Source organism: Pimephales promelas, chromosome 6, assembly GCF_988280905.1.
Source record: "Pimephales promelas chromosome 6, fPimPro1.hap1.1, whole genome shotgun sequence".
NCBI lineage: Eukaryota > Metazoa > Chordata > Actinopteri > Cypriniformes > Leuciscidae > Pimephales > Pimephales promelas.
The window spans coordinates 15,531,127-15,544,082 of record NC_142774.1 but is presented as its reverse complement, the minus strand read 5'-3'; the positions used below and the strand labels follow the sequence as shown (position 1 = coordinate 15,544,082).

At 38.4% G+C, this 12,956-nt stretch overlaps 1 protein-coding gene across 1 annotated transcript in view; it reads left to right on the top strand.

Moving 5' to 3' along the window:
- Positions 1 to 502: 502 nt before the first annotated feature.
- Positions 503 to 12,956, top strand: part of hhip (hedgehog interacting protein) — a 41,193-nt gene continuing 28,739 nt past the window's right edge. Inside the window, exons 1-3 of the mRNA XM_039649536.2 lie at positions 503 to 1,194; positions 3,835 to 4,027; positions 7,594 to 7,735. Of these exons, the coding sequence (XP_039505470.2) occupies positions 925 to 1,194; positions 3,835 to 4,027; positions 7,594 to 7,735 (605 nt within the window). The 5' untranslated portion in view covers positions 503 to 924. The remainder of the gene's footprint in view (positions 1,195 to 3,834; positions 4,028 to 7,593; positions 7,736 to 12,956) is intronic.

Below are 12,956 nucleotides of genomic sequence, written 5' to 3'. Positions count from 1 at the left end.
GTGCAAGCAGCATTTACATGCAAAGAGAGAAGTGCTAAATGTAACATTTATTATAGACTTTGGGTTTTTGTAGTGTTTGATATTACATGAACTCAGCACGGTCCCTGAGTGCTAGGAAAAAAAGACAATATCTGGGTGACACATGACTGTGAAAAAATTCAAATAATATGAAATGAATTATATAAAATGGATCACAAGACACTTCACTGTAGCTGATAACAAATATAAAAACAAACTAAAAACAATAAACAAATTATGATCTGGGAATTATCTGCCATGTTATAAATTCTTTAAAAAAATCAATATTTTATAGTCAATATGAAGATAAGTGGTTTTTACTGCCGCAATTTAACATTTTCCCCCGTTAAAATTACTAAAACTTTTTATAATGTATAATACCTTTCTTTACGTAGGCTACACCATGATGCGCGTCCCCGGACTGGATAGACGTCATCGTGCGCGTTCCCCTTCTCGCGCGCTGGTTAAAAAGAAGGTGGAAAGAGCAAAGAAGAAACATGTGAGTGCACTGAAGAGCATGCAACAGACAACTTAGTGCAACTTTTGATCTCACGCATCAACCTTTGCGCACCAACGGGATTTAACTTTTTGGCAAGGAGACGTATACTACTACGATTTCTGTATAACCTGATCACTTTTCTTATGTTTTATATTTAATCTCGCATTAATATACAATATCAGTTTTTTTTTTCATTTTAACAACATCATAACCAGCACTTAATTTATTATCGTTTTTTTTATTATTAATATCTTAACTATAATTTAATTCAGACTACTTTATTAGTTGTTATGCTTAGTCTAAATTAGTTATTTTATTACAACTTTCTGGACGCGTGGGGACTGTCATACAGCAGTCCTGTTTATTTCTGAGCAGTCGCGTGTTTCGCTTGGTTTAATCCCTGTAAAATGAAGCATTTGCAATTTGTGCTCTTGTTGGCCGTCGCGGCCAATTTTTGGGAATGTGGTGATGCGAAATTCGGTGAGAAAGGAGAATTAAGTCCAAGGAGGAGGAGATGTTACGATGGAAGTCTGCCGAAACGCCTGAAGAAGAAGGAGAGAAAACTGTCACTGGAAGGAAGCGGTGGAGGGGAGGTTTGTCACAGGCTCTATCCTCGCGTCTCCTGCTGTCCGTCCAGGAGGGCTCCTTATCAAATAATCCATCGGAAAGATGCTCGGGTATGTTCAGGCTTCTTTTGCAACCTCAAATTAGCAAGTGATTTGTCATGTGTGTTTTGTTATGGCAACTGGTTAATGAATGTATTACAACAGTAGGCTATGCAGAAGAAGAATGGGAATTTATGTAATGAACATATGGATAGCCTACATGTGAGCAGTATACAGTAACATGCATTTAACGCGTTTATTGAACAGTGAGTGCAGCGAAAATAGAACGCACAAGTCTCGAGGCGCGTTTTTAAAAGTTGAACTTGTTTGACACATTATCTTAAAAACATGGAATGAGACACTGGTAAATACAGTGAAACCTTTCGCAATGCTCAAACACGTACGTCGCGCGAGTGTTTGCATTGAAAATAAAACCCAAACAAACAAACAAGTAAAACAGCTCGGACGGAGGCAAGAACGCGTGCAGAGTTTCCATCCTGATTCACTCGTGAACACGAGGCACGCGTATGAATGAAATCATTCGCTGCTGCAAAATATTGTTTTCTTAATCAGTTTGGCTCTCAAAATCTGTGTTTCTGCAGTTAAATGTTTGTAAACTACCTATTTTGCGCGACTTCCAAGCTGATGTTTCATTGACAGCATGCTTCTCTTAGTGATGGACGATTTACATAAAACAGATGGGACACAAATGTCTCTTGATCGGTAATGAATCGCACCTATTTGAGGCTTTCTATAGACGTGAGAAGATTCATCTCAATAGTTTTATCAATGAACACATTCTATGCCGAGAAATCTCCCCTTTCTCATGTAAACAACCTCCGCAAATCGACATACGCGGCTGGGTGGCATCGCACGTCGGTTTGTGACAAAAAGCCATATTGCATCATTTAATTTGCTCAAGTCATGCAAATAAGAGCGAGGCTGAATGGAACAAAAAAAAAAGAGTCGACATCTCCTCCTCCCCACTACACTGCCCACACACGGAGTCTTTTTGCTTATGGCTAAAGAATAACAACAACACCATTGTGTTTGTTAGTTTCACTAATGGGTGAAGCTGGAGAACATCATTCTCCCCCAGTCCTTGGCTCTGTCCAAGTGTTGGTTAATGCCTTTGAGAGGGAGCATTTGTCCTACTCCCCACCCCAAACTTACTTACATCAATTCCCAGAGGGGGGGTGGGGGAATCATGTCAGGTGATTCATTCATTATAATCTATTTGATGACTGATAGTTGTGGTAACTTCGATCACCTTTCTAGCACCTCATTGAGAACATTTGAGGGTGTAGCTGCCCTTATTGTTTGTCGCTTAATGACAATCGATTGTTTTCAGATCTTTGTGTGTTTACACTTGTTCTGTCAGTTCCAGTGACAAAGGATATTGTGTGCTGTGATGGATGATCCCAACATCTGCTCAGATTTCACTATATAAACATGAATAGTCATCTAAATGTAGATATATAACCATTTTAACAAGCCTCCCAAAATCTCTGTTGAGTAATGGACAGTTGGACCTAAACTCGTATATGCCTCTTATTTGAACTGGCATGTTTCAGCAGTAGTTACCTATGGTATTAAAAGGCAGTGATGTAGACCGTGGTGTGATTTGAAGCAGCTTTGAACAACTTTTGGCATTTTTTTGGGGGGAAAACACAAAAAAACAAAGGTCCTCTTGTTGCTAGTGAGGCTGATGGCAATATTGGAGCCTATCCCAGCAACATATGGGAAGAGCGCATGGTTGAGAGCACACAAATGCTTCTCTCCATGGACCGTGTGCCAGTCCATGGCTCACTAAATCAATGGGCAATTTAAAACAGGAGAGTTGCCACTCACAGATCAGGGTAACAGACCAACCTCTGCAAGACAGACCATATCTTGAAAATTGACAACATGTTAAACTACCTGGTTCATTTGGAGGTGTCAATACATTTTTGGACACTGTTTCATCTTCCAGGCACAAAGATGGTTTTGATTCACTTGAAAGAATCTGGAGAATCAAAATCAAAGAAATCTGTCCAAATGGTTTACTATGCAGAGCAGGGAAGGAGCTAGGCTGTCTATACGCTGTCTGATGGGTGTGTTGGTCTAATTGACTTGGACAGACTGCTAATTTGTTGATACCAGCACAGGAATGATGTGCCCGTCTATCTGTAAATTGGTGTTTACACATGGACCTCACACAGAGAGAGAGAGAGAGAGAGAGAGAGAGGGAGGTTTACCAGACTGCTGTGGCCCAGGCACATGTCTGAGGAAGGGAGCAGATTACATTGTTGTTTTATTACAGCTAATTTGTTACATAAATAAGCCTGCTCATTTTCACTGCCCTAATCTACTGTTTACTTTTGCTTGGTGTCTTAAGAAACATTTTGAGTATCCTCATTTCGATCCGTTCGCTCCAGCATGGGTTCAGCTCTCAGCTGCCATGCGAGGTGCAATTTTGGCTGAGCTGTTTGTGAGCTCAAATAAACAAATCAGGAGAAATCAAGTCCACATGGATGTGTGGTGTTTGTTAAGAAAGATGTTTAGAATTTGAATTGCATCCAATTAACTAGAAAACATTCCAAAAAATGTGTGTCAAACCGCATAGTTTTTTTAATGATATACAGTCATTATATAGGAATAACTTTGTAGCATAAGTAAAATATGAATTAACCATTAAATTAGAACCACAGTTCTACCCCTTTCTCTCCTCAGATCTACTCAACCAATAACACAGAGTGTTCTAGACTTCTGGAGGAGATTAAGTGTGCCCATTGCTCACCACATGCCCAGATGCTCTTCCACTCACCCAAACTCGAAAAATCACCACACAGAGTACAAGATCTACCCCGCTTTTGCCACGACTACTGCCAAGAGTTCTACTATACCTGCCGGGGACACGTACCAGGTAACAAACGAAACATATCCTATTGTTTTGCATAACGATTCTCAATAACTCTTCTGACACATGTATTAGAAATATTCTGAACAAATGACCTCAGATTGATTAATGTATCAGACTGAAAAGTTGTATAGACTTTATGCTAAGTGTCACATGAACAAACAGGAAAACTGGTCTCATTGCATCGACTTGTCTGGGAAAATGTTAACGGCAGTATGAAATTATGGTGATATCTAAGGATTTTAAGGTAATCCACCAACCTTGCTAGTTCTTTTTATTGTTTTATTGTTTAGTGAAGCACTTACAAAAGACCTGAGAAGAGATGCAACTTGTTTTACAGAATATGGAAGTTTGTTGCGCATAACCCGAATCTTGAGGTTCGGCAGATGCCATTCAGGAACCACTTGTTGCAGGTTGTTTTTAACTCTTGCAATGACTTAAGTATCACAAAAAAGCTTAAAATTTAAAATATAATATATGAATGGTAGGCCTAACAATTAAACTATTTTGATGTGAAATATTTTAAAATGAAATATGAAATATTTTATTGTGGATTATTAATGAATCCAACAGAATGGAGAATTCAAAAACATGCTTTAGCTCAGATCCCACCTTGAAGCAGTCTCATTCGACAATCTTTATTAAATCATCCTTCCATCCTTCTTTATGTTGATACATTGGCATTAACCATTGAGGTTCATTCAGTGTTCCCTATTTTCATCTCTCAAAAATCATGTAATGGCTTTTCAAACTTAATCATAGTTGTTAAGCTTACATGTAAACACACATCGGTGGACACATGCACCAAACAAAGCTTGAAAATCTGTAGCTGTAAATGAATGATTTTATGACCTGTTTCTTCCCCTCGGTCTTTTGGCAAGCATCTTATTTTACGTCAGCACAGTCTGCCAAGATGTGTTTGGTGTTTATGTGCATCTCTCTCTGGGCATGTGTGTGTGTGCGTGGTCTGACTACGGTCTAGACATGACTGATACTCACACCTCAGCTCACCAGCAGAACACACACACTTTACAGGAAGCAGTGGAAAACGAGGGCTGTTCAAGGCAATGCTCGCATATAATCAGTTTGTTTTTCTTGGTGGCAGCCTACGTTCAATGAAAAGACAAACATCTGAAATGTGTGTGTGTGTGTGTCGGGGGGGTTGGTGGGGGGCAGATGGCAGAGGGGAGGAGTCCAAAGACCTGAAAAGCTCTAAGGCATCATGAGGTTTGTATTTTCGTACAAACACGAATGACATCAGGAGCAAACAACCCATAGCTGCACTATAGTGTTGCAACATTCGCTGCATGATGCATTCCATCAGATGGAATGGTATGCAGAAAGCTGGCCGCCAGACCAAGCCTTCTTCCTATCAGCGCAGCCATAACAGATTAGATGGGGGCCGATATGCAAACAGAGAGCAACACGCACATATGCACCCACGGAAATATGGATAGACCAACAAATCAGACACTGTATACATACAGTTTACCTCTTGGTCTTCCTCCATAAACAGATAAATAAGGGTGTGCAGTCCGTTTCAACTTTTTGCAGAAGGAGGAAGCGTATGGGAAGGAGAGAGAGAGAAAAAATAGTGGTAAAGTCTCTGAGAACAGGAGCCGGGGCCAAAAGACTTTACCCCCTCCCCTCTTCGCCTCCCAAATCAGCATATGTGGTGACGAATGACACATTTATTTTTCTATAAAGGTTGTGTATATGTAAAACTGCTGAAGTGCATCAAGATGTCAAGTACTTTGGGTGGCCACCCAGGTTGCTTTGGAAGATAACCAGATGGAAGTATAACTATAGCGCTAAGGATGTGGAGACTTTTTCTCTCTGTCCTGTTTTTCGTAGGCCAGTACAATAAAACTCAAAAGTATTGTGGAGAGGCTGAGACTATAGTTAAGGCCACGCAGTGGTTTTGCCATGTTTGGGGAAGTTATAAATTGTTCAAATTAGACAGTTTATGTGATTCATTCATGTACATATTTTTTTAAAGTTTTTTCATTAAGTTTTTAGACCATGATTGCACATTGGTTTTCAAGAGTAAAACAAGCCTTCATATTTTTATGCTGTTTACATTCAGTCCCCTTCACAAAGTGTTTCAGTTCCAAGGTATTCATTTTATAGCCGGTGTCTTTTCAATTGTATAACACAGTTAAAGTATTCAGCAATGCAATTGCAGAGCTGGATGACAAATCTAATCAAATAGACGTTTAAGACTTGGCCTGTTGCTCCAAAATGTTTCGGGAGGATATATCTACACCAATCATCAGCACAGACCTAATCAATCAAAATGATTTCTAAAAAATACATATCCAGCAATCCGAAATAACATTGACATTGAAAGGACATGGAAACATTTTGGAAATTTTAAAGTGTCCATTGACAACAACTCCCAGACCCTTACCTCTCGCAACAGCAGGCTCAAGATAACCACTGTGGTTTGTGTGTGGGTGGCATGGCGGTGCGAGTGTAGGTAGTGTTGGGTGTGCTTGTGTGTTTGATCTCACTGTTGTGTTTAGATGTTTAGGGATATCCTATCACCTCTGTTGTTGGTTCTGCTGCCTCACTCCCACCCAGAGCCCCCTTGCTCAGAAAGCATGGGGGACTTGTTGGAGATGAAAGAAGGGAGAGGAGTGTGTTTGTGTTTCTATCACTGCTGTATTTGCTCTACTCTTCCCCACGAGAGGGTTTAGCTAAGGTGGTAACCATATCAGTGTGGTTTTTAGGTCACGCTGGTGTCGGCTCCGAAACCGAGTCCTGATCTCCCCCCTTGTCGTCTTACTACTCATTCAGCCAAAAGGAAGACAGTTCCTAGAAACTGACCACGATTTATTATTGCCACATGCTTGATTTTTCAGGTTTTTCATTGCAAATTCTTCAGCTCTAGATGGTGGAATTATCTTGGCTACTATTGGAGAAATAAATATGGGTGTTTTCCCTGAAAGTAAGCAAGCAAACCTAATCTCTGAAATATAATCAATCAGTTTGGGTGTGCACTTATCATTTATTTGGACTTGACCTGCATGTTTCTACTAAAAAATATAACAGTGAAGTAGATACAGATTGAGCATTGACCGTTTGGAATTTTTGGGTTTAATTAAACTCAACATACGGACCACACATGCCTGAAATGGTTTATAATACCTCACTGGGGTTCAACCATCACATAATTGTAGCACTCAGAAGTGTGTATTAATGTGGCGCTGTCAAATATGACCGTTTAGAACAAATGGTTAAATATCTGGACCAGTATTAATGACCGTGGCTTGCACTTGTCAGATATGAGAGGCAAAAACAAATGTCTTGATTTGAGACTCAGTACTTGCACCATATAAATGCACCAGTATAAATGCACCATAGACAAGATTGGAATTAAGCTTGGCACCGGAATCACCACCAAAACGCCCACACAATAAGCAGTCTGATGGCTGAGGACATACTTGACTCGAGTACAGCTTTGACTGTAGGGGATTCGGTTGGTTTTGGAGGTTATTACATCATCAATGGACCCTGTGTGGTGTCTATCTCAGGCTGAGACCAGTTGTCTATCTGTCTGTGTTTTTTAGAACTGTTCCAAGCCGACGTGGATGAGTTCTGCCAGTACTATGGAAGGAAGGATGGAGGGCTGTGCTTTCCAGATTTTCACCGAAAGCAGTTGCGCCAAGATTCCAACTACCTGTTAGATGAAAAAATAGAAGGGATTAACAGGTATATTTGAGTTTCACACACAATTTTTTTTAAGTTACTTTTGAAAACACAATTCTGATTTAAGCTTAGTTTGTTTTATATGGTATATTCAATAGAGTTTTTAAATCATACAAGAATAGTTCACCCAAAATTCTGAGAACATAAACAGTTCATTTCTAAAGAATATTCTCGCCAATCTTTGTACTACAATGAAGGTGAAATGGGCTATCAAGCTTTAAAATGCTAATGGCCCACTTGACTTAAGTAAAGTAATATGATTATATTTTTAAAAAACAATAAAAAACATTCACAAAACTCTTGACACCTGCCCAAGTGCTTCTTGGCACGTCAATGCGAGTATAGAAGAGAAGTCACAATGTCTGATTTGAGACCTAATCATTATTTTTGATGAACCGCATGATCAAGTTCACAAAACCAGTTTGAATAATTCATAAATGATTTAGACTAACTATTGTTTAGAGCTTTATTAATCCCTTAGTTTGAGCAATTAGGCATTTAGTTTGAGCTTACATGTAACTAGTTCTGAAGATCAGCTCAGAAGATTATTAATAAATAACTACTTTGATTTAGTCACAAATTGTACTGTATGGCTTCAGAAAATTTGGAATCGAATGAATCTAGTGAAGTTGTATGGAGTACTTTTACAGTCATGTTGCTTCCTTTTTGACACATGAAAAGAGATTAGAAAATATTAGAAAAGAGGAATAGAATAGAATTTTTATTCAAAATTGACACAAGGGTGCTTAATTACAAAATGACATTTTATATGACATGTGTAATGACATCTGCCTGTAACAACATTCATTATCGGGCATGAGAGAAGCTTTCTTACCGTCATTCCATGTCCCAGTATGACTGGGTTGCTTTGAATACTTGGTCATAAGGGTAGCCTGAACAAGGTCACCAGAGACAAGACACGCCTGACTAAACGTCCATGTCACAACATTCCTGCATGTACTCATTGACTGGTCCACTGTCTCCCTTTCCAAGCCAGAGCTTTGTGTCCAGACTGAGTTTAGCCAGCTTTAAGAACACAAAGAAAGTGCTTATACTGCAGGAGCTCTGATCCAATAGTGACAGTCAGAAGGCTTTGACCATTTGTGACGGATGTCAATTGAGACCTGGTCTGAGAAAAAATTAGCACATAGCTGATTATCCTGCTGATTGTAACCTCAGTCCGAATAGTGTTATTCACTTTGCACAACTTATAATAATGGATATATATGTGCAGTCAACAATACCACCTGTAGGACTCAACAGATCTGGGTTGTGTTTCCCAAAAACATTGTTAGCCAACTATGGTCACAAGTTCCGTTGTTACTAACATAGTTCAACGATTTGGCATTTCCCAACTCCATAGTTTCAACATAAATTATCAAACAGCATCACAAATTTGTGTGGTTGGAACTAAAACTCTCGATCTGTGCTTAGAAGCATAGTTTATTGTTAGAATGATTTGTGGACTTAAATAGATTATGCTCTTGTGGAATATAGGCAATCTAACGTTGTACATTCTACTGAATCTAAATGATTCAACGCCCATTGCAAATCAGATTTATTGGCAACATTTACAGACTTTCAGCTGTTTGCAGTAAACAAATCAAACAAAAGTAATTGAAATTGCTCAACACAACAAATTAATAAAGTAATCACAATTAAAGTGATTTCTACAAAATTCAACAGAAAAATTAAACTTCTGAAGTCATTCATCCCCCTGAATAGAATCCCTCATAACAGCACAAATCTGCAAAACAGGTGTTATTTCAAGCAACTTCATTAGTTGCACCAGGTGTACTTGAGCTAGAACACATGAAATATCTGAATTGGCTAGGTTTGTTAACTTACGTGTCACATTTGATTTGGATGTTAGAAATATGGTCAAAAGAATGGTCCATAAAGTAAAGAGAAGATATCCTTGCCCTTCAGAAACATGGAACAGGACACAAAAACATAGCGAAGTAACAAACTTTTCCTAAAGACACCATTGGAAGCATAGTTCGCAAGTTCAAATGTGAAGAAACAGTGGTTACACTACCTGGATGGGGCAGAAAAAGAAAAATCTCAATGGCTGCAACCAGATTTCTTAGAAGGCAGGTTCAGAAAACTCAAGTGACTTATTTTTTTTTAAATAAATAAAACATAAATTCATGTTCCAGTGTTGTTACATTTTCCTGGTTAAATAAACATTACTTTAAAAAAAGAAACAAAGAAAAAAAAATCAATTCAATTTTGTATTTCTCCATTAACAATGTAATCATTTTTCTATTTATTAAAACCAAATATAAATCTCATCAAGTTAGTGTTTAAGCATTTTTACATGCATTCAATAATTTAAGCAGTAATAATTTACACAATATATTTTATTTGTGACAATAAGTTGACTATTCAGCTGTTCTTTGAATAGTCAACTTATTGTCAGATTATTATGCTCGGTAAAAACTGGTCACAGACATAAAGATGTATACTACCATTAATTTCACCAAGCTGCCCACAGTCATCATGTTTTCATGGCATTTCAAGCTAGATTTTTTTGGCTTAGCTGTTTACTTACGTTTTAATTAGTCTTCCCATTAATGAAATCATTTTGTTCATTCAGATTGATTTTCGTACGTGAAACACTCACGAAAAGTGGTGGGATTTATCGTGCAAACCAATCATAGCCAGTCATGGAGGCATGTCCCCTCTAAAGTGACTTTTCCCCATTCATTCTTAATTACCCACAGCACACTTTTGGAGGGGGTGGGGGGGGGGGGGGGTCTGTTAAAACTCAATGGAGGCAAGAGAGACATGGACTCCTGCTGTAACGTTACCTGTTGGTGTCACTTTTAGACAGTGTTCCTTTTATGTTACTTTTAAAGAACATGTGATTTATACACTTTTTAATGTGTAATATTTAACACTGTAAAATTTGCATTGTTTTATTTTTGTAATAGATTATTGTTTCTATATAGAAATATATAGAAATGCTTATGGTTGTTTAGTGTAAATTAACTATAATAATTATCAATGTTACAATTGTGATGTTGATAAATTAATTAGCAGAAGTTATCACTCAATCTGCATGATGTCATTCACAACAGTCTGAATTCGTTGAAGCAGCGTGGTTCAAACGATGGAGGTGTGACCATGTAATTATGGTTTCTAATATTACTAATGGTCACTAATGTTACTAATGGTCACTAGCAAGTTAAATCCCTACAACTATGCATCATACTATGGAATTTAAGCAGTGAGTTACGTCATTAGAAGAAAATCACATCCCTGATCTCTTATTGACACCTTTCAGTGAAGTGTGACCTTCATCTTCTTGCTGAACTCAGTTTAATGTTAACCGTGATAAATGCCTCATTTTCGTGTGACCTTCTTAGACAAATAATCACGAGCTGTGAATCCACTGTGTGTTTCGAGAAGGCCCTGAGCCCACAGTCATTGTAAACAAACGTCATATTTCTTATTCAGATCTCCCAGCACGAAAGCAGAATTTCCGATCAGGCAAAGTGACTGCTAGAGCGTCAGACTGACGTTACAGCTCAAGGCACGAGATGTCAGACATGCGTTCACTGCCAGTCCACCCCCTATTACATCTATGGAAAATCACTTGAAAACTGCTTGTTAACTGGAGCACCCAAACCGCTGATGCCCTCGTTTTATTTAAAGGGACTCTGTGTAGGAAATACCCCCATCTAGTGGTTAAATATTATTTTGCATTCAAACGAATTTTGCTCTCCAGCGCCTCGCATTTTCAAGTGCGTATTGCATCTACGGTTGCCGTTATGTACCAAAAATGCTATGACAGGATGTCTTGTAGTATCACTTCATCGAGTTTTTCTCCGGGTGAACAGGTTTGTAACTTAAAAAAAAAAAACAGCAACTTATGTGTTAACTTATGTGTACAATTTATGTGTCTAGCTGTATAAATTAATTTTAATTCTCTGTACAATCTTATCCACATAGCAAAATCACAATTTTAGCTAATTGATCATTTATATATAAAAAGAAAGCTATAGAAAATCTTACAGAGAGCAATATTTTCTTACAATCATTATCTCTATATTCTTACTGAATTTACAGGTTATAAAGAATTAACTTACAAACCTTGTTTTTAGCACCTTCCTTCACAATAGCTGCGAGTAAAGTAGTCAATAGCTGCTATTCATCAAAGACCTTGTTTAACTTTTTTACCTATAAATGTTATACTGTCTATATAATAAAGTACACAACCAAGCAATGACAAAAAAATTAAGTCTGTAACATTGACTAACCTGTCGAGGAGAAAGCAGGCAACTTCAGCGTCTCTTCTGAAATCTTTCTGCTGCATTAGCTATTTCCACGGTTGAAAACGCTATCCCGATATTTAAGGCCATTGCACACTGAGTACGAAATTTTCGTATGCGTATTTTCCTGTACGTCAGCCTAAAAATTCGTCACGCATAGAAACCTTGCACACCGAGTCCGTTGCGTATTTATTAAACCTTTGCGGGAAAAAACGCAAAAATACCAAATGGATTCGTCAAGCAGTGAGGATGATTTTTGCCCTCTCTCATATTGAAAAGAGAAGAAATAGAAAATATCCATCCAATCCTGAAATTGCGCCGAGAGGATTTATCCTGAGCGATTCAAAATTTACCTCAGAATGTCAGCGGGACAGTTTGATGCTTTGCTAGCGATTCTGGAGCCACATATTAAAAACAAGACCACCAATTTCCGTGAACCATCGATTCTGAACGGAGACTGGCAGTGTGTCTGGTATGGACCAGGTATGGACACACACAAACACCCGCGCGCGGCCCTGTGGAAGCGCTGGGCAGACAGAACAGCTAGGCTGTTATTGTGTATGTATTGTGTATATTGTGCCCAAATAATACATTAGTTATCGAATAGGCTGCTCAATCACACCTTATTCGATCCTAAATTTCAATCTGATTGAAAGGGGAGGTTTATTAATTTCATAATCCAATAGCTATAGAGAAGAGAACATAAACACTTGATCGAATTGAAAACCGAAACTGAAAGCACGGCGCATAATGTTCAATGATTTGAGGACGAGCTCCCCCGGCCCTGAATTGTCAAAAGACCTCTCAAAATGCTGGCTCTGGATGCGAAAAACGCAGAAAATCGAACCATATCCGATTAATTTTATGACGGAAAAATTAATGGCCGTGTTTTTTGCAATCTCCGGTCACGTTTCCTTTTTCGTTCAAGTCTGGCCTTTTTTTGCGAT